The sequence below is a fragment of the Centruroides vittatus genome, unplaced genomic scaffold (assembly GCF_030686945.1).
Source record: "Centruroides vittatus isolate TY-2023 unplaced genomic scaffold, ASM3068694v2 contig_875, whole genome shotgun sequence".
NCBI classification, from domain to species: domain Eukaryota; kingdom Metazoa; phylum Arthropoda; class Arachnida; order Scorpiones; family Buthidae; genus Centruroides; species Centruroides vittatus.
The window spans coordinates 2,082,094-2,103,812 of record NW_027122567.1 but is presented as its reverse complement, the minus strand read 5'-3'; the positions used below and the strand labels follow the sequence as shown (position 1 = coordinate 2,103,812).

The 21,719-nt window shown below is 27.6% G+C and overlaps 1 protein-coding gene across 2 annotated transcripts in view; it reads left to right on the top strand.

Moving 5' to 3' along the window:
- The window catches only part of LOC136982978 (CD109 antigen-like), a 53,291-nt gene that overhangs the window by 21,434 nt on the left and 10,138 nt on the right, over positions 1-21,719 (top strand). For both annotated transcript variants that reach the window (XM_067279566.1, XM_067279565.1), the window contains exons 13-27: positions 1,800-1,862; positions 1,936-2,124; positions 2,199-2,348; positions 2,988-3,128; positions 3,206-3,254; positions 4,085-4,201; positions 5,094-5,199; positions 8,302-8,419; positions 8,498-8,611; positions 10,931-11,047; positions 15,682-15,810; positions 19,255-19,423; positions 19,525-19,713; positions 19,794-19,872; positions 21,473-21,653. In XM_067279566.1, the coding sequence (XP_067135667.1) occupies positions 1,800-1,862; positions 1,936-2,124; positions 2,199-2,348; positions 2,988-3,128; positions 3,206-3,254; positions 4,085-4,201; positions 5,094-5,199; positions 8,302-8,419; positions 8,498-8,611; positions 10,931-11,047; positions 15,682-15,810; positions 19,255-19,423; positions 19,525-19,713; positions 19,794-19,872; positions 21,473-21,653 (1,911 nt within the window). The remainder of the gene's footprint in view (positions 1-1,799; positions 1,863-1,935; positions 2,125-2,198; positions 2,349-2,987; positions 3,129-3,205; positions 3,255-4,084; positions 4,202-5,093; positions 5,200-8,301; positions 8,420-8,497; positions 8,612-10,930; positions 11,048-15,681; positions 15,811-19,254; positions 19,424-19,524; positions 19,714-19,793; positions 19,873-21,472; positions 21,654-21,719) is intronic.

Genomic DNA, 21,719 nt, shown 5'->3' with positions numbered 1-21,719 from the left:
AGAATCCAATTATTGTAATCACTTTGAAACTCACATATACTAGTAACAATAACTGAAGAACATTGTAGTCTTACTTAATCCAACTTAATAGAAATTTTTCATTTATTGACACTGGCATTATGACATATTAAGACTATTAAAAAATGTGTAACATTAAGAGTTATTAATTAATAGCACTTTATTCATTTTGGTTTGCCTGCTGGTTTTTCAGTATTATCTTTAATAATAGCTAGTATATAACTTAAGTAAGAAATGCCAGTAATTTAAACTATTGTATTGCAGACAAATAATTATTAACATGATCAGTGCCGTAACTAGGGCGGTGCCCAGGCACAGGGCGTAGACCCTGGGGGGGTGCAGAAATGGCCTGGACCAAGTTTTGGGTCATAGTTTTGGGGTGTAGTTACAGATGCTTGCACCGGGCACATAAAAGGCTAGTTACAGCGCTGAACATGATTAATGTTTAATGTTTAAAACACTAATTGAGTTATAGCAATAATGATGGTGAGTGTACGTGATTAGCATATTGAGGCTGATAGAGCATGACTTTGAGATGAGGTGATTTACCTGAAATTAATGATAACTACAGTATAACAAAATGTGATTACAATAAATGGTACTCTACTGTATATTATTTTTTAAAAAGCATTGCCTACCAGATTACAGTAAGTGATACTTTATTTTAAATGTATAATTTTAAATATGACTTTTGATGTAGGAAAAAGATTATTTAAATTGATGTAAATCTACATTTATTCATGATTTTATATTAGATATTAGCAAGAAATAAAAATTTATACCAATAGAGATTTATATTTCTGATTTATTAACAAACATTTGAATGTAAATGTAAAGTAAATGAATGTAAATTAAAAGTATTACAAAAGTGTAAACCTTATTTAAAAACTGTTCTGTATAAAACATACAGAAGAGCTGAAGATATATAAATCCACTAAAACAGCAAGACAATTAATTTTAAGGACCAAGGAACCATCTTTAGCGCATGAAGTCTTGGTGATCTCACACCAAGACTTCTAACCTCGTAAGCCAAAGAGGCACATGCATGTCTTCTCAAGATCCCTATGCATATTATTTGTTGAATTTACTCTGTTTTATGGTACTCCTGGGAATAATATAGATTAACATTGTTTGTTAGGGTAATTAGGGTCTGACAATATTAAGGGTCTGACAATATTTATAAATATTAAGGGTCTGACAATATTTATACAAGAACCAATTATGCAACTATGACTTTTTGTAAAATTCAAGTCATCTATTTGAATTATCTTAACCATTTATGTTCAATGTAATAACTGAGGAGGGCCTTCAATAGATCAAAAGCATTTATTTATTTGGTTTATTAAACACATTTGCTGGTTAGAAAGTGTACAGTTTTTTGTTATCTTATGTGAAGTTTATCAATCTAAGTAAAATAATCTTTATTATTTGTATTGTTTAACATAATAACTTGATATAATTTTTAAAAATAATCATGTACAGTAAATTCAATCTCTTGTGATGTTCACGTCTTCAAAAGATGAAATAATTTCCTTGAACTATTTCTTAAGAAATATTTTTAAGTATTTGTGTATTTCTTCAAATTTAAGCTGTCATGAATCAATGATGTGGATTATAAGAAGACCTGATTATGTCCTCTTATAACCTACAGTTAACTATTTTATTGTTTTGATAGATATTTAGATAGGATAGATAACAAATATTTGTTCTCTAAATGAGATTCTAATAAGATATATCTTGTTTGTTAAAAAATTAGATTAATTATTTTTTTATTTATTTAGGTGGGAGAATATATAATTTTTCACGTAAGAGCTGATTATTATGTACAGAAATTTTTTTATGTCGTAAGTCTTGATTTTTTAAATTATTGTATATATATTATAAAAAATTATAAACTGAACTAAATTTATATCACAGATACTTTCCAAAGGAATGATATTATTATCTGGTTATGAAGAGATGATTTCAACTATTAAGACTTTTGCAATAACTGTTGCTGCAGAAATGTCACCTTCAGCAACAATAGTTGTTTATGATATTGCAAGAGAAGGTATAGTTGTCTGTGATAGTCTTACATTTCCTGTGGATGGAATATCAAGAAATAATGTAAATAAATTATTTTATGTTTTTTATAATATAAAGCTTTCATTTACTATTATTAAACAAATATGTTTTTATAGTTTACAGTAACATTAAATGAAAGAAAGGATAAAACATTAAATACTGTTGAAGTTATAATTAAAGGGAAACCTGGAACTTATGTTGGATTATCAGCAGTAGACAGAATTTTATATAGCATGCATACAGGAAATGAGTTAACTCATGCACAGGTATTTTAACTAGTAAACATCCCTAAGTATCAATAGTATTAATCTATAAAACAGAATTCTGTTTTATGTATTATAAAAGCTAATGGGAATATCTATGCTAGGCATATTTTCACTGATAATAGATAAGAGTTTTTCACAAAATATATACCATAACAAGTATAAAATGGTTTAAAATTATTATAAATTCTAATGTCTTTATAATATACACTATAATATGACTAATATACACAAAAAGAAATACATAAGTTTAATTTTTACCAAATGACAGTTGTTAAAACTAGTATTTGCATTGGATAGCATGAACATTCTAACTATTTAAAATCAATAATTTTAAATTCTATTATTGAGTATGTTAAAACAAATTTGAGTTCAGCTAGCCAATAGTATTAAGTATATAAAAAAAATTATTTGTTTTATTATAAGTTTAGCATTTACTTAAATAAATAACATTATTTTTATTCTTTTTAGTTATAAAACCAAAATCATTCACTGTTCATTGTAAACAGTAATTTCTTTTTACATTTAATATTGCCAGTTAATTGTTATTTCATATTCAAAATTTAATTTCAGTAATTGTTTAAAGGACATTCTTTTTTGCAACCCTTATTTATAGTAATTAAAATAAATTTTTATGATTAGGTATTAGGAAAAATGAATACTTTTGATGAAGCAATGAATGGAACTCTTTCACATATGTGGCATTCTAGCATTGGCAGTCCTGGAAAGATTGTTCATTTTCCTTCTTCAACTTATGGCATTGATACCAATAGAACATTTGAGGTATTGTTTATATTGCATTTACATGATCACATTTCTAAACTTTTTTAAAAATGAATAAACAAATTCTCTGTATTCAGTTTGCAGGTTTAGTCGTTTTCACTGATGCAAATATTACAAAGCGTCCAGGTAATTGATTTTAAAATAATTTTAGTTATTATTACAGAAATAGAAAAAAAAATGCTTTTAATGGAATTTGAAAGATAGTAAATTAAACAATAACAAACAATAGAACATTCAATGTTCCTAAATTAGTGTTAATTTTTTTTATTAATTTATTGTTCCTTACTCCATTTAAAATCATTTTTTTCAACTTATCAATGATCTGGAGTTATCATTTATTTTTATTATTATTGGAAGTTGTTATTTATTTCAACTTGTATATTTTTTTAATCATTGTTTTAATGGATTAAATTTAATAAATTTATAAGAAATTTTTTTACATTATAAGTGTTATTTCAAAAAATTATATTGAGTTTCTGTAAATTTGAGTCAAGGTTACTCTATTATATGATTTCTATGTTGTATAAGTTTGCATCTTAATGAATACCAGATTTTTCTTTTACGTAGCATCTCCATTCAGTTTTAAAAAAGACAGAAGAATATTTGAGGGGATTAGAAGTCAAAATATGTTGCTAGCTTAATTATTATTATATGTTGATTGTTTTTGTATGGTATTATTGATTTGCAGTGATGTCATATATATTTTCAAATAAATATGTAGGTGAGTACATAGGAGTATGTAGATGAGGCATCATTGTGAAGCACTATAAAGCCTCACCTAATCACCCATGAATAAGTAGGTGAGGATTATGGTGAGGATTTATGGTACATATATATATAATGAAATGAAATAAAAATGCAATACTTTACATTTTATAATAAGTTTATTTTATTAGTCCTTATTAATTAATTATTTTTTATATCAAATTGTTTTATTATATTTGTTTTATCTTTAGAATATTGTGATCAATCTCAGGGATATGCTACTTGTATGGATGGAATTTCATGTTATCCACTACAAAAACAATGTGATGGAATGAAGGATTGTGATGATGAATCAGATGAAAGTGGATGTAAGTTGATGGTCTTTATTAAAAATTTCTTCTTGATTTAATTTTTTAAAATATAATATGATTTTCATTATTCGTAATAATACTTTTAAATTATTAAAGAATTATTAAAATTGAAATAATATATAAATAATAATTTGTTTTTTAATTAATAAAATCACTTTTTAAACAATATTTAAGTGTAATATATTACAGAAAGTTTTATTCAAAATACTATTTTTAGTATATATAAAAATATTGTAAATATAGATTATAATATTTTTGAAATGTCCAATTCTCTTCAACACGCCTTCCATTTGAGGTCTTCATAATCAGTCTTTTGCAGACGTAAGTACATAAAACGGTCTTATCAGTGTGTTAACATTTTGGAAGCTTGCATTTAATCCAATATTTGTTGCTATTTAATCCTTAAAATATAAATAAGGTATGCAAAAAAACATTTTTATTTTACAAAAGTCATGCCAATGTAAAGTATTATATTCTTTTTGCACTTTTTGGTTATTTATTTATTTATTTAATAAATGGATGAAATGCTGCAAAAATTTTCTTATTATACAATCAGCAATAATCATAATAAATTCATTTCAAACTATTTCATTTGAAAATTTTTAAAAATTGCTATTTGTACAAATTTGAAAAGTTATATAAATTGCTTATTTTGTATATACATTAATAATTGAATGTATTGCTTCAAAAAATTATTGAATCAAATTTAAATAACAACATTAAGAATTATTGCTATATTTATTAAATAATATTATTCATTTCTGGCATTTGATTATTTGAAAACATTGCTGCATCTGCATGCAAATCTATGCTTGTTATTCATGTTTCAAAGCATAAATTATAAAAACTGTGATAATTTTTGTCAGGTAAATATTTTGAATTCTTTTAGGTCCAACTCAGAATGTTTTAGATTTGGAAAAATTTCGTCTTAAACGTTTTAATCGTGTTCAGAGACTTTATGATAGTTCATGGCTTTGGCAAGATATCAATATTGGGTGAGTAATATAATAAATTATTTTCATGATTAAATAGATATATGAATAAGAATTTGTTTTTTCTTTGTAAAATGTTTAATAGTAAAACCTTGTTAAGTCAAACTTCATTAACTTGAAACTGGCTATAGACACAGTTTGTAGAGATTTCTATATAATACAGTCTCTTTAAGGTGAAATTGTCAGTACTTTTAACTCATACCTATTTTCCCATGTACTGTACCTTACATCAGTTGAAAGTCCCTGATATTTATTTTCTCTTATATATATATATCATGTAAATATAGATGATTAAGATAAATAAATATCATGGCTCCATGCTGAACACAATACCACACCATTACAATCTCCTGTCAACATCCTTTTATTGATACAGTATGTTGCTGGCAATCTGAATGGAGAAAAAGGGGATGCCTTGACAACATACTCAAAAACACAATAAACTATATAGAATTTTGTAATTGTTCTGTGAAAAGATTCTTGGGAAGAGCTTGATAACAGAAAATTCATGAGCACAAAAAAATTTGAAAAAATTGGGTATTAACTCGAAACTCTTTAACTTGAAGTCAAGATTTTTTTTACCCCTTAAACTTTGACTTAGGTTTTACTGTATTATGTACTGTTGGCTATGGGCTGCATGCATAAAACTTAACAAATGGCATAGTTACCAAGTTTCTCTGATGTCATTATTTGCATGCATCAGTAATGAAGCAGTTATATCCGTAGGAGATGTCAGACTAAGCATTTATCACTTTTTGATCCATATTTGAATTTTTAAAAAATATTTTGCATAGAATAATGAAGAGATTTTAGATAAATAAAACTTGGATACGTTTATCTAAGATCATTCTACTGAATCATTTCTTCTAATGAGTAAGATCTTTCATTAAATTTTTTTTACATAATAATTACTTCATTTCATTCATAAGACAAAATAAAAATTTGTTGTCATTTGACAAAAACTTTTTTATTACTAACATATAGTGAATGTTTAAATGAAAGTGAGAACTGTACACTAGAATAGTATATATTCTCTTTCACATTAAGAAATTTTTCATCTTCCAACAAGATAATGGAAAATGGTTACAAAGAATAATTCTGACTGTTGGGATAGGAATAGGAATTTGCTTCATTTCATTGTCTGATATAATACTTTAAATACTTTTTAAGAAACCTGAAGATATAGAAGTCTTATGGTAACAAATCTAAACTACACTACACTGGAGAACACCGGAATGTGTAAAATACTGCACTCTTAGAACCTATAACAGGTGTGATATAAAAAACAAAGGATGCTTATCACCACAAACGTTTTCGAACTGCTGGGAGTTCTTCAGGTGTGAGACTGAATTACTGATGGGACAGAGTGAACCGTTAAAGGTAATTCAAGAAACAATAATAAGGTGTTACGTGAGACACGTGTGTGTTTGTCTAGTTGACCCAACATGACCTTAAAGGTCGGAGTCCATCAACATCTGTCATGCTGTCGATAGAATCAGTTCATCCTTAAAATTGCTGCAGTTCCCATCAGTAATTCAGTCTCACGCCTGAAGAAGAACTCCTAGCAGTTCGAAAAAGTTTGTGGTGATAAGCATCCTTTGTTTTTTATATCACACCTGTTATAGGTTCTAAGAGTGCAGTAAATCTAAACTATATGAAGGATCCCTGTATTCCAAAGCACTGCTGCATAGCTGTAGAAGTACCAGTGATATGATTGTGGAATAATAAGCAGACATTAAGCAGCTTTTCAGTTATATTTTTACTTTCATTTGAATATTTTAATTTTTTGGCACTCAACAAGCAATGAAATATATTATTTATAAAACTATTTTAAAAGTTGACATATTCTTTTTTTGAATTACTGTTCATAACTCGTCATTAAAGAAGTGTTGAAAAGTTACATATTGTATAATTCATTTTTAAACAAGATTTTTCACTCGTTCTTAGTGATCTTCATTTATTTTTGATATAATTAGTTATTAGAGCAGTCAATTTTGTATTAAAATTATAAAATTGGCTTAGATATTAGCCAATAAGGCAACAATATTACAGCAGTTATTCTTTGAAATTTTAAGATATATACTTTGTTATGATCTTATACATTCATTTAATAAGTCTCTGAACTGCATAAAGTATAAACAAAAAAACAGGATAAAACATTTACAAGATGAAATAAACAAGCATGTCAAAATGTACAGATAGTTTCTTAAAGACAAAAGAGAGTATCAGATCTGTTTAATATTTAAAATGTCTCTGACTAATGACCTACAAAAGTTGTTTTTTAAGCTCTAAGGAGTTTCAGAATATTATACTGTAATAAATCTATTTTGTATTAAAAAATTATACAGAAATCACAGAACCAAACATTCCATTATAAGATTATGCTATCTATCAGAGGTGAATCCTGACAAAAATTTTTGAGCATGCTGAAAGTTATAAGGCCTATCTGTAGCACTAAAAAATAGGCAGAAACGTTATTTGGTGTGAATAAAAAAGTATGGACTATTATAAAGCCCATTATATCTACACATGAAATATATATGAAATATATTATAATGAAAAAGTATTAAAAATTTATGATAATAATTCAATTTTTGTGGGCCCTTAACACTAGGAGCCCAGGGCTTAAGCCCTATTAATCCCTATGTAGATCCACCCTGTATCCTTGGTACCGCAAGCTTTTGATACAATCTGGCTGTGTTAAATGCTTCGAATGACATCATGCACATGCACTTGTTTGCCGTGGCAAACCTCCACACAAGCAAGTGATCAAGTTCTTGCAAGCATGGCACTGAGTTAAAACAGCTAGCCGACAGCTGTCAATGTAAAAGCAAATACAAATGATAATAGAGTTTACACATTAGAATAAATTATTATTGGCATATTTGTTTTTATATAAAAAGTATATTGATAGTCAAAACTTTCCCTTAAGCATGAGGGACATGCTAAGCAAGCCCAGAGAATTTGCCCCTGCTATCTATTTAATTGTGATATCTAAATACATATTGTTCAATATATGAATTGTTATAGACAAAAATCAACTTTGTGTGGTTGATAGAAATTTTAAGAATGTAAAATCAACAATAATAAAAAAAACTTTTCTAGTCCCTTAGGTCATTACATATTTACAATTCCCGTTCCTTCAATATCAACTCACTGGATTATTAGTGCTTTTGGAATGAACAGTGTTCATGGGTTTGGAGTACTTTCTAAAACTGTTGAAGTAAGAATGAATTTTAATTGTTTTTATATATTAACTCTGAAATGAATAAAATTAATACTTTATTCTATTTTTTATTAGATATGTGGTTTACGTCCATTTTACATGACAGTTGAAATGCCATCCAAATCAATTCAAGGAGAGCAAATAGGAATTAGAATTAGTATCTTTAATTACATGTACAGTGAATGTGAAGTGAGTAACCTGAACCCGAATCTAATTTTTAATCATATCTAAACTTAATAAACATTAAGTGAAATTTAAGTTTTATTTTAGTTTAATATTTTAAAATATAAAATTTATGAAAAAAATTATTTTTTTAGGTTAAATCAATTTTATACAGTTATTTCATTAATATTTTTTGTAATAGCCAAATATAAATATGAAATAATCATTGAAGTGTGGTATATATTCAGTATCAATCTAGGACTACTACATTCAGGTACTTTAAAATAGAATACACTCAAATTTGTTTCAAGAAGGAGGAAAATAATATGTGTATAACCATAGACATATATATTTACAGTTTATTCACATAAAAACAGAAAAATAAACACTCAACTGAAAAACTACAATAAATCAGTTTTGAGTATTTCATTGAAATAAAAAAATAAAACAGAAAAACAAAATTATTGTATTTTGGAGAAAGGAAAAACTAAAAACAGTTTTTGAACAAAGGCCATAGCAGGATAAGCATGATGAATCAGTCCCAGACAGATAATGGGATGAAAATTGGCCTAGAATTAGATATCAGTGACTGATTAATTATTGCCCAATATTGGACTGAAGTTTTCATGAATTTTGAAGTTACATACCGGTATGAAAATGTTTTTGAAAATTTAAAAATTATGTTGCTATGGTCTTTTCATTTATTCTCCCTTTCTTCTACCAATACTTGGTTTTCCTTTTCTAGTTTCATAACGTTGGTTACGTTTAAAGCTTCTCCACTTATAAAAAAGACATCCTTCTTTTTCTTTCAGCCTCTGATTCTTCTAATGAATTTATGTTAGCCGGACTACAGGTTGAAACTATGGCCTGGACAACCATAGATTATTTTTGATCATAAACCCATCCATATAAACTGTCACTGCCCAAGAAACACATTAGACACTGGCATCAGTGTAACGTGTATTGTATTTGAGATGTAATATGTATTGTATTTGAACTGTAAAATATTATTGATGAGTCTGCCAGGTGGCGATCGTTGCTGATGCATCACGGGAATGGTATCTGAATGCTCACTTTGGATGTAGCTACCGTATAATAAATGAAGTTGTATAGATTACTCCCTATGGAATTTCAGGGCATTGAGTATATATCTGAACTCGGGACTGAGACGAGTTCAACGATACCCTACTTTTGGACTGGAGATGAAAAATAAGAAATTTCTTGCCTTTCACAATGCATTCTATGCCATTTTAGTTTTCCACTAGGTGGCACTGCTTGTAGTTCAATGTATGTTTCCTTTTTCTTTCTTTTGTTTAAGAACTACTGTGAACCAATAACCAGTGACGTTAAACACTGGGCAGCCTGCCGGCAGAGGAGTCTGTCAAGAGCATGAACAGTCAGATGCCATTTTGTGGAAAACTCTAAAATGGTGTAGATTGCATTGTGAAAGGCAAGAAATCATAAATATTATAATTTCCTTATTTTTTGTCTCTAGTCCAAAAGTAGGGTATCGTTGAACTCGTCTCGGTCCCCTGAGTTCAAATATATACTCAAAGTCCCGAAATTCCATAGGGAGTAATCTATACAACAGCCCAATAAACATAACAATCAGACCAGAAGCTAGAAGAAGATGATAAAGATCAAGAGACAATGTCATTAAATCACAAAATAATTATTTTATAAATATCAGTTATTAAAATATAATAGCTATTTCAATAAACACTTAGAAATATACAATAGTAAATTTTATATACATAAATTTTTATAGGTGATGGAAGTTTAAAATGATGCTATTAAAATACTGAAAAAAATTCATGTTTATATTAATAGTTATTAAAAAATTGAGATAAATAGTTAATTATAAGGCATTATAATTTTCAAAATCTGATTAGTATAATTAATCAGAAAATAAAATATGAATTTTTAAAACTGATCTATTTATTTAGTTTTTTTTAACTTAAAAAATTTAATCTGTAACCTAATAAAATTTTCTTTTTCCATTTCATTTTATCTTTATCATAACAAGAATGTTCTTTTTGCAAATCATGCAAAAATTTCAAATCTTGTTTGTAGATTATTGAAATTTTTTATAAATATTTATGATCATTGTAGTTACATATTTTCCATAAATACATTAACTTTTATTTATAGATTTTGTTTTATAATATTTTAGTGGTTTAATAGATTTTGTTTATAATATTTTAGTGGTTTAATAGATTTTGTTTATAATATAGTTTTTCTCTTCTAGTATTTTTATATTAACTGTGTAATTCTTAATTTTTATTCTGTAATTTTTAATTTTTAGCATTTATAAAATACAAAATTTTGTATTAAAAACATTTGCAGGTTGTTGTGAGTCTTGGGACTTCATCTGATTATAAATTTATACATGTGGAACCGTTTGGTGTTGTACATTCCTTTAGTCCAAGAACATCAGTAGGAGAACATCAGCATTTAGTCTTTGTATGTTTTATTTTTATATTAGAATTTAATATTATTTTATTAAATATAATAATATGATATTATACTAAATTATAATCAATCTAAAAATCTATAGTTGATACTTTCATTTATTATTCACTATAAATTTATTGAACATATTAATCAAAAGCTCAATAATTGACATAGAAAAATATATTTGGTTGAAGTAACACTTACTTTGATACACATTTATTCAATCTTTGTACTACAATGTAAAGATTTGTTTTCCACTATGTATATACAGTGGTTGTTGTTGCTAAAATAAAAAAATGCCAGAATGCTACTTTCTAATTGAATGTTTACTAAATTGGGGTTCTTTGACTACTGGTAATCCCTTACTAAAACATGTTATGTACAGTACATACTGATCTTTTATGGACCTGTGCCTACAGTTCTGTGTATTTAATGCATCTTTTCAGGTACTTCTTAATATTTTTATCATTCCCTATAACCAATTGTTAAAATTAAAAAAGTTAACGTCTCTTTCCGTAGATTTGATCAGTTTTGAAAGTAAAGTGACAATATTACACTTTCACTAAGCTGAATCAATTTTGTTCATATTTTTAGTATTTATATCAAATTTATGATAGATTTTAAATGACTCTGAATTATGCTTAATTATAATATATTAATTCTTTAGGGAAAAGTTCTTGAATAAAATAATATTAGATTTATATTTTCATAAGATTTCTAGTTTTTAAATGAAACAATAGATTAAAAAACTGAAAATAATTTCTAGTAGTCTCAACACATCATTTACAAATAAAAGTGTGTGAAATTGTATTTTGCCTTTAAACTTTTTGGTATAACTTCTTAAGATTGGTTTCATTTTGACTTTTTTTTCTTTATATATAATCTTGCTATAATCCAAACTTTTTCTAATCTGAACCCCATACAACAATTAATTTTAATTAATGAGAGTATATATATATATATACAGGGTGTCCCATAAATTTGTAAGTAGTTTAAAAATTCATAGAAGTTAAAAGAATTGGTATTTGAATGCGGTTTGCATAAAAGTTATTCTCACGAAGGGGGGTTTTTTTTGGGTAGAGAAAATAAAAATAGTTCAAATATTTGTCGATAGAAGGCACTGAATGCAAGAAAATCACTGGAATTGTCCAAATCTGAGTCTTATAAAATGCAGGGTGTACGATTAACAGCTCATTTCTGAATTTTCCTGTTACTGGCACTGACATACGGTTTTCATTATGATGTTGACGTTGGTGGCTAAAGCACTATTGGTGAAGTTGTTTAATCTCACCCACAAATCGCCAGCTGAAACTTTACGAAGGTTTAAGACACAGAAGAGAATGAAGAAAGGTTCAGGTCAAATCACTCCTGCCGGATTGGTTTCCATTTGCAAAGCCACATCGGAGGTACGGACCTACGATAAACTTGGTGCACCACTGCATGGGCAATTACCTAAACTTCCCACTTCTTCGAAACATCATACTAGGAAACCAATCCAGCAGGAGTGATTGGACCTGAACCTTTCTTCATTCTCTTCTGTGTCTTAAACCTTCGTAAAGTTTCAGCTGGCGATTCATGAGTGAGATTAAACAACTTCACCAATAGTGCTTTATCCATTAACATCACCATCATAATGAAAACTGTATGTCAGTGCCAGTAACAGGAAAATTCAGAAATGAGCTGTTAATCGTACACCCTGCATTTTATAAAACTCAGATTTGCACAATTTTAGTGATTTTTCTTGCATTCGATGCCCTCTATTGACAAAAATTTGAACTATTTTCTTTTCCTCTACCCAAAAAAATCCCCCTTCGTAAGAAAAACTTTTCACAAACTGCATTCAAATATACCAACTCTTTCAACTTTTATGAATTTTTAAACTATTTACAAATTTATGGGACACCCTGTATATCACTATATATATATATATATATATATTTCAAAAATGAAATTTAAGACAATACAAACAATGTTTGAGTCCTTTTTCCTATTTACATCTTCTTATTCCAATCCAGGAACCACAAACAGCAAGCGACTTGAAGTAAAACTTCTAAAAATAACAGACAAAATACTATCAAACGATTTACACACCATTAAAAATGATCTTGACATCGACCTGTTTTTGTAGGCTATTGTCTTAAATTTTATTTTTGAATATAACTAAAATAATCCTGGGCTAATATGTACAATTATTTAAATAATTTATGGGCTGCCCGAGGACTCTCAGCTTAAATGCGATTATAAAACATGGATGCTGTTGTGAAGGATTTTTAATGATTTTTAATGTTTGTAGATATCGTAGCCTACAAAAACAGGTTGACGTTGAGAACATTTTTAATTGCGTGTAAATCATTTGATAGTATTTTGTCTGTTAGTTTTAGAAATTTTACTTCAAGTTGCCTGTTGTTTGTGGTTCCTGGATTGGAATAAAATGATGTAAATAGGAAGAAGGACTCAAACATGGTTTGTATTGTCTTAAATTTCATTTTTGAATATAACTAAAATAATCCTGGGCTAATATGTACGATTTTATACATAATTTCAGTGGTGCATCCAGGGGGGGTCAAGGGGCCCTGGCTGCCTCCAAAGAAAGAGAAAACCAAACAGTAAAAATTTTCCTAATTAAAATTCATTTTTTTATTTATATTCTATTTTTATACTACTAAGGAATTAGTGGTCACCAGTGCTGGTTTAAGCCTCTAGTGGGCCCTAGACAAAATTTAAATTGGAGCTCCATTTATACAAGTTGCTTCTAAAGAAATCTGAAATAATGTCACTTAAAAGTCTTATTAATAATAGAGAATACAAACACTAATACAATATATATACAGTATGTATATTTCGAGTTATCACATATACATAGCTCATGCACAAAAAATATTTTAAAATAAATCTTTTATAGTAGCACCAAATCCTATTTTATTACTTTATTAATTATTATGATGACATTTATTTATAGTATTTAAAAATAATAACATAAATATTCTATATTATAAAAGATTTATTTTAAAATATTTTTTATTTTTTTTTCTGTACTAAAGCTAGGTCCTTTCTGAATTACAGACCCTAGATATTTATCTTATTTGTCTATTGGTTGATCTAACAGTGGTGGACACATAAGGTGGGATTTTTATTGAATTTGCATTAAAAATTTTTTTATCCATTCAAACAATCAAATGTCAAAGCACGATATAACTTGATATCATTTCTGTAATGGTTTCTGATGGATTTCAAATGGTACCAAATGCATTTTAAACAATTTTATTGAATTACAAATTAAAATGGCAGATGGTATATTTCCCAATTTAATAAAATAGAAGAAACCAAGTCGTCTTCACTCTTCTGTCTTGTCCAATCACCAGAAAAAAAACAGTCTTTCTTGTAGAGATGACACTTTTTTATTGAGGCTATAACTCAATAAAAAGGTCATATTTTAAAATTTATTTTGTAAGTTAATTATTGAAGTAGTAAAATTATAATGAAGAATACAAAAAAATGTTTTCACAATTCATCATTTAATGAATTTTATTGAAGTCAGAAATCTTTAATTAACAATAAAATGTTTTTAAATATATTTTCAAAAGCTTTTGGATAAAATGTCAAGTGATATCACAGATGAGATCAAGTTATTCACAATATGATATCACTTGACATTGGTTGATGTTAGAAGTTCAAAAATTGAAAACACAGAGTGTTTTCTTTCCAAGATAGTCCCATTTTGAAGGAGTGTCCCATTTTGAAGGAGTGTCCATGGGTCGCGAATGGCCAGATCCCTCGACGTCTTGACGACTCTGGGACAATGCGGTCGACTTCCGTTGATGGAGAGATGGCGATCTGAGGTCAAGAGATGGAGATGAAGATGGGCACGAGACACACACAACACAACAATAGATCCGTTACTTGGAACTTTCGGGAGAAGACGTCATGTCCTTGAATTCTCAGGTTTTATCCGTTTTCCTCCAATTTCACTTTCTGATTGGTGTCTCCTCATCACCTGGTGACAATTCAAAACCTTTTGGGGCGCGAGAGAGGTCAAAATCAAAGTTTAATTTGATTCCCATCTGGAGATAGACGATCTTCATTTCTCCATTGTTCTATTGTTTAAAAGTTTGCGTCGTTTTCATTAAGAAAAGCTATTTCTAACTTCTATTTTTTCCTCTAAAAAGATAATTTTTTTCTTAAAAATAAATGTTTTTAACATAAATTTCAGTGAGGTTCGGACCTGTCCAGAGCCTCACAATACCATTAACACACAATTTCAAATGATGTTTTTACTATGTACAGTACAGTACATATTAATTGAAATTACAATTATTTTTTTATGTTTTTTACACATGCATAGTAAAAAATTTTAGAAAGGGTTCCAGTTCGGGAACTAGTATTGGAATGGCAATCTGGCACATTTTTCTCCAATACACCATTGCATATATGTATATTAAAATTATTAAAATATCATCAAAAACATTTTGAATAAGCAATAATAATTTTGATGATTTATGTAGTGAGATACATAATTCATTGAAATTGAACTTGACTGTATAATGAAAAATTCATTAACATTGTAAAACTAATAAATGTAATTTTTAAGAGCTTTAAATACATTACATTTATAAATTTATAAATTTCATTTTATATTTACAAAGGTAAAACCAGGAAAATCTACAGTTGTATATATGCCAATTGTTCCAACAAGATTAGGTGATATTAATGTCACAGTAATGGCCAAAACTCAAGTGGCAAAAGATATGGTTACTAAGACTATTCATGTGGAGGTTTGTCAAATTTTTTAAATTAATTTTGAATTCAGTTATTTGCTTATAAAAACTCAAATACGGTTTTTCACCTTTGATAATTTAGTGATATATCTAATTTTATTTTAATTTACTTTTGCAGTTCAATTTAGTACCATATTTACTTGGATATAAGATGATCTTACATATAGGACGAGGTGTGACTTTAGAGATCAAAATAAAGAAAATTAGATTTGTTAATACAATTCTAATTTTATTTCGTTTAATCACAAATAAAATATTATCAAATGCATGCATTAAGACAAACAACCATGTTTGCCTTAATATGTGATGAACAGAAAACAAAACCAAAACATTATAATGGGCATGACTAGAAAAAGTTTATTTTTAATGATTCAGAATATGCTAATATTCATTAAAAATAACAATTTAACTAATATAAAATAACTACATTTATAATTATTGCTAAGTGACCTGTATTTCATTAATGTTTTTATAAATAACTAGAAACTATTTTCTACGAGCGAATGAGATACAATGCAGTTTTTAATTAATGGACATAGGATTAAACCAATAAACAAAGGAAAGTGTGTCTTAATCTGTATACAGTAGATGCCAACTTATGCTAAATAGACTGTAGACCTATAATGACAGCATAAAGTATACATGGTTCACAGAAATTATTGCAAAAACGCAAAGAATTTTTTGCTCACGCATATAGGATGACCTAGGTTTTGAAGCAGTAAAAAATGAATAAAAACCTCATCTTATATGAGAGTGAATATGGTATTTTGATTTTAGATAGAAAAGAGCTCTCAAGTTTTGAATAATTATATTTGATTATTGTTTGCTTTATGTCTAGTAGAATACGAAATTGTTATTTATGAACAGGTTATTTTAAAAATGTATAAATATACAAGAATTTACAAGACTTCAAATATGAAGAAACCATATTTATACTAATAATTTATTGTAAGATAATTAAATATCTGATAAAAAATAATAAAATTGACTGAAGAAGGACTAAAAGTACAAAATGCATTTAGATTTATATAAAGAATGTTACATGAAGTAAGAATTGTCTTCTATATCAACCATTGTGACAAATGTAGTGAAAATTGGATAGAATAGCCAATCACCAAAATGATAATTAGATTTAAATTTTGAACTTTAAACTTATTATGAAGGCTGTTTTTTTTCCAAGCTCCGATGGTCCATAAAACAAAGACAAGTGTAAATAACAAAATGAATTTATTACCTAAAGTTAGGTACAAACATGGTTACTTTTCAACAGGGCCGGATTTACATAAGGGCATTTGGGCCTGTGCCCAGGGCCCCACAAAATAGGGGCCCCGGGGGCTGTGCCCAGGGCCCCACAAAATAGGGCCCCCACAAAACTAAAAAAAAATTATGTTTAAACATAATTTTTTTTCTATTACCGCGACAGCCTAGTGTGGCCTAATCATGAGGGCAACAGGCAGAGAAAACCAAACCCGGGAAAAAACCTATGAAACATCGGAAAATTTCGGGAAAAAATTTCACATAGGTGTTTTTCAGTTAAATTAAAATAATTAGTTTTACACAATAAAATATATGTATGTTTACAATAACCTTATTTTTAAATGAAATTTACAACTTCCTAGTTCAAATCTAATTGAAAGTACAGTATTTTGTGTAAATTTTCTAAATCATCAAATTTGCCAACTCTTAAAGGGGGGACCCCCACCGAATTTGTGCCCAGGGCCCCTGGATTGGTAAATCCAGCCCTGCTTTTCAACATAATCACCATGAAGATTGAGGAATTTGTCATATCCACGCATGAGCTTTTCCATCCCCTTCTCATAAAATGTTGCTGCCAGTGAATTGAGATGGCCTTAACAACGTTATTTTGAAGATCGACATTAGTTCATTAGTCTCAAACTTCTGCCCTGCTAGCCATATTTTCAGTTCAGGAAAGAGGTGGAAGTCTTCACACATTAAAAAGTTTTAAGTTGGGTAGAAGTATGAAAGGTGAAAGTCTTTACCACCTTTAAAAATATAGCATATAGCTCCAATTTATCGCCAAGCAATTTCCACCTGTTTCCTGAACAGGAAAAGTGGCTGGTGGGCAGAGGTTTGAGACTAATGATGATCTTCAAAAAAAACATTAGGACTCATCTCAAGTTATTGGCGGCAACATTCTACGACAAGGGGATGGAAAAGCTCGTCCACAGATATGATAAATGCTTCAATCTTCAGAGTGATTATGTTGAAAAGTAACCATGTTTGTACCTAACTTTTGGTAATAAATTCATTTTGTTATTTACACTTGTCTTTTTTTTATGGACCATAGGCTGTTTTTTTTCAAACTCCAATGTAAATTTAGAACTAAAAATGCTTTGAAGTTTTATTTTTTCAAATATTAATCTAAAAGATTTTTTTTTAAATTAATTATTTAAGTACACTGGAACCTCAGTATACGACCTTAATCCGTTCCTGATGTTTGGACTTATACCGAATAGGACGTATACCAAACCAACCTTTCCCATAAGAAGTAATATAAAAATGATTAATCCGTTCTCATGTAAAAAAACCCTCTTGATATGGTATATTAATGGGTTGTAAAATAATTTAAACACTGTTTGAGCACATTAATAAAAAAATAAATTTTATTATAGATTTTTAAAGTTATTACAGTATATTGTATTATATTATTTAAATCATTAAATCAAATCAAATTAAACTCTCCTTAATACTAATAATCTGTTTAGAAATTGATTAAATCCCTTTCGTGACATTAGCAGATTTAATAATGTCTTTATTTTTTGCAATTGTCGACATCGTCATTTTCGGAATACGGTATGCAACAGTTAAATTTTGAACACCCATGCCACCTTCATATTTCTCAACAATCTCTTTTTTCAGTTCCATTGTGATTCTAGTCATTTTTTTAGTTTTCTGTTGCTTTTCATTTGCCTTTTTGCAATTCATGATTAATAAAAATAATAAAATTTTACTTACAAATTAAAATCAGAAGAAATTTAACAAAGTTATGAACCGCGGGACTGCGAATGTCTAGTCTGGTATAGTACACCAATAGCACTACTTGTTCATAAATGGCGCGTATAATTGAATTAAGTCGTATACCAAACAAAGTCATATACCGAGGAAAATTTGTTTCGTCCAAACAGGACATATTCTAAAGCAGACGTATACCAAGGTTCCACTGTATACTTAATTTCAAAAAGTAAAAAGAAATTCCACAATTAAGCATTTCACTCAAAACATTGCTAAATGTATGGTATATTTTCAGTATATAAATAGCATTGTGGTTATTAAAGTTATGAGTTTATATTCTTAAAATATTGCTATTCAGATTCACAAGATCTTAGTATTTGAAAATTAACTATGATTGCAAATTTTTATAATTTTGTGAGAGAATAATATATGAATTCAGTTACAAACGAATGGGTTTATTTCTTACAGGCAAGTGGAGTCCCACAACATAGGCATACATCATTTTTACTTGATTTATCTCAGGGAGCATATCTAATCAAATACCTAGATACAAACCTAACAGCAAACCCAATTATTCCATTTAGACAAGACCGATTATATGTATTTGGCTCAAATAAAGCAACAGTTACTATAGTGGGTGAGTTAAATATATAAATAAATATTTACAATGTACCATACAATACATATTATATTTTTATCATTCTTAATATGAACCAACTGGATTATTCTTTTTTGTAGGAGATGTTGTTGGTCCAATTTTTCCCACAATACCAGTTAATGCAACATATTTATTAAAGAAACCATTTTGGTGTGGAGAGCAAAATATGTTTAATTTTGCAGCCAATCTGTACATGATCTGGTACTTACGTCTCATTGGACAAAGACAACCACAAGTGGAAAAGAAAGCATTTCATTTCTTGAATATAGGCAAGAAATAGAACTATTATTAAAATTTTTATAATCATAATCAATATTTAATTTTAACTGCTAACATACTATTATGCTAGGTTATCAAAGACAGCTGAGTTATCAAAATGAAGATGGTTCATTCAGTTTATTTAGGTGGAAAAGTGAAGGAAGTGTTTGGTAATTTAATTTCTTATTTATATGTTAAACAAATTCTTAAAAATTTCATTTTTACTAATTTAGATTTTAAAAAATTTAATATCGGTAGCCAGTTTTAAAAAATAATTAAAAAAATATTTTATTTTTGTGCTGTAGATTAATGATAATGACAAATAAATATTGATAATTTTATAAATTTGATACTGATGGTTAATATTAATGTTGCAAAGCACATTACTAATTTTAGTTTTAATGCAAAGTTCTACAATTAAATAGCTAAACCAAAAATATTTCACTGCATTCCATATAAGATCAAAATAATGTTGCCACTAGAATATGATTAATCAGTTATAATTCAATACAAAAGAGAAAAATTACAAATTGTAGTATGAGAAATGTGTATGGGCTTTCCCAGTTCTAGCTTTTTTTCATTTAAGTAATATAATATGTATAGCATCAAATCTTTCAAATTACAAATTGTATTTGGCTTTATTTGATTTATAATTAGATGTGCTGATGATATACTGATTTATGGCAACATTCTAATTTCTTTATATTGGATATCCATCAACAGATAGGAAATACTCTGAAGTCTTTAAGTTGTTAGCTTTATAAATAACGTCAATAACTTCGATTTAGTTTTTTATTGTGCCATAAATTTGTTGAACATTATTCTTACATCATCTTTTCATCTAAAAAAGTAATAAGTTTAGCCATTTTATTACTTAATCATAGATCCATAGAAGAATAAATACTAGAAATCAATATCATGAAAGTAGTGATCAAATCTGCAGATTATTTCAATAACATATTTTATTAAATTCTTTTCTAGCTATTATTAAGCTGTTATATCTTCCATAGCCTCATATCTAAATCTAGCACATTATTTGCTCTGTGTCTGAATTTTATTTATTTTGGACTATCAATTTACCAAACAAAAACACTAGAATATCTTGTTTATTTAATTTTTTATTACCATTATTAATATGAGAAGATATTTTAAGATAATTATTAGAAAATGCAAAGAAAAAGATGTGAAAGAAAAGTTAAATTTGTTATGGAATTATTAAGTAATGAAAATTTAATATAAAGTTAGTAAATCTGATGAAATAGATTCGTCTTCTGAAAATATTTTATTTTAAAGTATTAAAATATAAAACACGTTTCTTGCATTTGTAACGTCATACCGTTTTGTTTAAATTACAAACTTTTTACGTAGTTTAAACAAAAAATTTACAAGAATGCATTAGAAAATAAAATGTGAGAAGTTTAAAATGAAAATAATAAAATAAATTTATAATTGCTTTAGGATCATAAAATCATTAAACATTATCATAACTCATAACATGAACATAACATAATATAACATCAGCATCACAACATTAAACATAAATCATTAAATAATCATGACATAAAATATAGAAAAAAAAATTAGTTACAATATGTATTTAGAATCATAGACAAGTCAACGATATCAAAATCTAGAAAATTAAAAACTAAATAAATCTTGAACTATTCTTGACTGAATCTTTTTACTATTTAGATTTTTAATTTGAATAAATTCCAAATTATTCTTTAAAATTTAAAATTTTTAAATTAATAATTTATTACTAATTAACAGGCTTACAGCTTTCTGTGCAAGAATATTTTATAAAGCTACTTTTCAAGAATGGGAAAACTTTTTGTATATAGATCCATCAGTAATTAATAAAGCTATATCATGGCTAATTAAACATCAGTCTCCTGATGGTGCATTTTATGAAACAACAATGTTTCCTTATGACCGGAAAATGAATTTAACAGTATGTTCTGAAATTGCTATATAATATCATTGTTGACACATGAAAATCCTATAATTGCCAAAAATC